Genomic DNA, 3167 nt, shown 5'->3' with positions numbered 1-3167 from the left:
AAATCAACAACAAGGAAAGACTGGCACTACCCTGACAGTGGGAAAAAAAATGGAGCCCATTTTCACCAAGTCCATTGCCACCACAGCATCCTGCAGCGACATGCCATCCCATCCAGTTTGCATTTAGTTGGACCCTCGTGTATTTTTCTATAAGACAATGAGCCCAAACACACCTCCAGGATGCGTAAGGTCTATTTGAACAAGAAGCAGAATGATGGGAGTGCCGGGCCAGATGTCCTGGCCTCCACAGTCACCTGACCTAAACCCAGTCGAGATGGTCTGGAATGAGATGGGCCGTCTCTTTTCCCCTCACCCCCAACTTGTTCATGCAAATGGCTGCACCTCTCAGTCCCTGGTTCTGCCAGAGGTTTCTTCCTGTTTAAAGGAAGTTTTTCCTTCCCACTGTTGCCAAGTGCTTGCTCATTTGGGGTCTGATTGTTTTCTCTGTATCACTGTAGGGTCTCTACCTTACAATAGAAAGTGCTTTGAGGCGACTTTTGTTGTGATTTGGCGCTATATAAATAAAACTCAATTTAATTGAATAATAATAATAATAATAATAAAAGATTTGTAAAGTATAATTTGAGAAATTGTACTGAGTTGATATGACGGAACAGGTAAAACCCTTACCTGGAGTGGGTGTGGTCTCCTGTTTGTCATGCTCCTCGTGCCACTGCATAGTATGGTGGTAGCTTAGCATCACCTCCCACAATGCCTTACACAGATCTGTCAGGCAGGGAATGTAGCTGTCCGGGGTAATATGCTGCAGAGAGAGAGCAATAATGAAAAGAAGGTCAAAATAGCCTTTTTAGATTAATTCTTTACAAAACTTTGTGCTGTATTTCCTTAGCTCTATTGCACCTACTTTTAAAAGTGTGAAATAAAGATATGGGCTACTGAAATGGGCAAAACGGATTCCTGGCCGTCTTCTACATTACATCTAATTAAAGTCTGCTTATGCTAATCATCCAAGGACACTGCTGGAAAACACTTTCTGTGTCACAAGAAACACTTTCATGTTATGTAAGTGTTAATTAAAATAAGAAGTGATTAAAACAGGGACGGTACTGAGCTGTAATCACAGAAATATACAGAGCAGATTTAGAAATATTTGATGTGCACACTAGGTGAGCGATTAGACTTCAACGTAACCGTGTCACTGACTTCCACATTAATACAGAGACGACTTTTAAAACTTTAACTGCAACAGTGAAGTACGTCTATGATGTCTGTGACAAAGCGATCCTTTTAGCAGGCATGCAGGAAAGCAAAGCGATATCAACAATTTGTAGTTGCTGTGATAACAGCAGTTCAGTCAAGCTCTAATACATTTTGTCTGATTTGTGTGCATCTGTACAACAAGCCCAGTGCTGCAGATATACATGATGTGATGTGGGTGGAAAATTAGTCTGGATAAAGATGAATACATCCACTTTAATATTCTTTTAGCCCAAGCGCAATATTTTGTTAATATTCTGATCATTCTAATACAATAAGAAATCATTTATTAATCCCATATCTTGGAAATTCCTTTGTTTCAGGAGCTAAAATGAATATCATGAAATTATAATAATTATTGTAATATTGACAGAAGTAGTAGTAGTAGTAATAGTACTAATAGTATTAAAATAAATTGTTTATATATGATAAAATGATAACGTATTCGGTATTATCCTGCAGATACACCTCATTCACACATATATTGTATTATGGAGTGTCACAGCCTTTCCTCTTTGTCCGTATGACAGTGCAGCAGATTCAGTCAGTCAATGCTGCCTGTCTAGTGAGCGGTGAAGAAGATGGACATGTAATCCACAATGTATAACAGTGTGTTCAGTGACCCCAACTCCACCAAAGCCACTCCCAGAAACAGCCTCCCTAATGAATCTGTTGGTGTCTCCAGCTCCAGTGCTGCTTCCCCAATTCAATTCAATTTTTATTTAATTCTATTGGATTTTTAGAGCTCCAAATAACAACAACAGTCACCTGAAGATTCTTAATACTGTAAGGTAATGACTCCACAATAATACAAGGAAAACAAACGCATCTTTTTAAAAGCATTACTTGTACCCAAGCTTATAAACAGGCTACAGAGGGACTTCTTACTGCATCACAAAGCAAGCTGGCAATTTGCAATCCACTAAATTCAACCTGTGCCAATAAAAAAGAGAAAACAGATAAATATATCTTTAACTACAAACAGACTAACAGTGCCAATTAGATAGGTGTGCTCATGAACCTATAGCATTTCATGTTCTCCACCAGCACCACCATATCACAGCACCATGTTGCCAAGCAACCAGAGTGAGGGGTGTTTGAGTGCGAAGGTTAAGATCTTTAGCAGGGCTAAATGAGAAGAAGTAAGCGCGACTGCACTCACAGAAAGTGTGAGTTTGAGTGGCAGTGATCTGCCCATCACACCTGCAGTTATAAAAACATTATCTACACCATCACTGGAAGCAGTCATCAACCTCGCTGGACACATCCCTCTCCACGAGTTCAGTGATGAGAGCTGGGAAGCTGTTCGGGATCTATTTTAGGCATTTGATTTTCTCAAGACAGTTTCCCATCATTATGCACATTTCAAATGCCAAGAAGTATCAGGGAGGGTTTGGAAAGAAAGTGCTGCTAAGTGAATTTCTCCCTTAATTGTGCGAGTGGGCATAAGCAGGAGCAAGCAGAAAAAAATACAAATGCCTCACATTTTACAAGACAGGAGAATACAAGAGAATGCAGTTTTCCTCGATCGAGGGACAGTCGCAAATCCCCGGCTCTCTCCCTCAAATACTCAATAAATATCATTAAACAAGCACCTCACAGAGAAGACTTTCTTCAATTCTGGCTCCCGCTTTCACATTGCAGACTTATTGTACGAGTCTGGTTGGGTAAAAGCTGCAATATCTTACATTAGTTGAGTACAGAGATAACTGGCATCCAGTCTTTGCACTTAAAAGTTGCAGCACAGCTTAAAATTACAGCTTACATTCTTAATAATCTCTGTGAAGTTTTTTTTGTACTTGATGTGTTAGAAACAGATGGTTTTTCCTGGATTGCCGTCTTCTTGTGCACATTTAATTTTCAAAACAGATCCTGACCTCAATGCGATTTCACGAATGAGGCTTAACGAAATAGTATGGAAGCCCGTTTCCGCCACAAAAAAAAAAAAA

At 39.8% G+C, this 3167-nt stretch overlaps 1 protein-coding gene across 2 annotated transcripts in view; it reads right to left on the bottom strand.

Moving 5' to 3' along the window:
* Positions 1-3167, bottom strand: part of vps50 (VPS50 subunit of EARP/GARPII complex) — a 116462-nt gene that overhangs the window by 61028 nt on the left and 52267 nt on the right. For both annotated transcript variants that reach the window (XM_005728723.1, XM_005728724.1), the window contains exon 13: positions 631-763. In XM_005728723.1, coding sequence (XP_005728780.1) covers positions 631-763 — 133 coding nt within the window. The remainder of the gene's footprint in view (positions 1-630; positions 764-3167) is intronic.

Source organism: Pundamilia nyererei, unplaced genomic scaffold (assembly GCF_000239375.1).
Source record: "Pundamilia nyererei isolate P.nyererei 1_Seehausen unplaced genomic scaffold, PunNye1.0 scaffold00030, whole genome shotgun sequence".
NCBI lineage: Eukaryota > Metazoa > Chordata > Actinopteri > Cichliformes > Cichlidae > Pundamilia > Pundamilia nyererei.
This window is presented reverse-complemented; position numbering and strand designations above follow the sequence as displayed.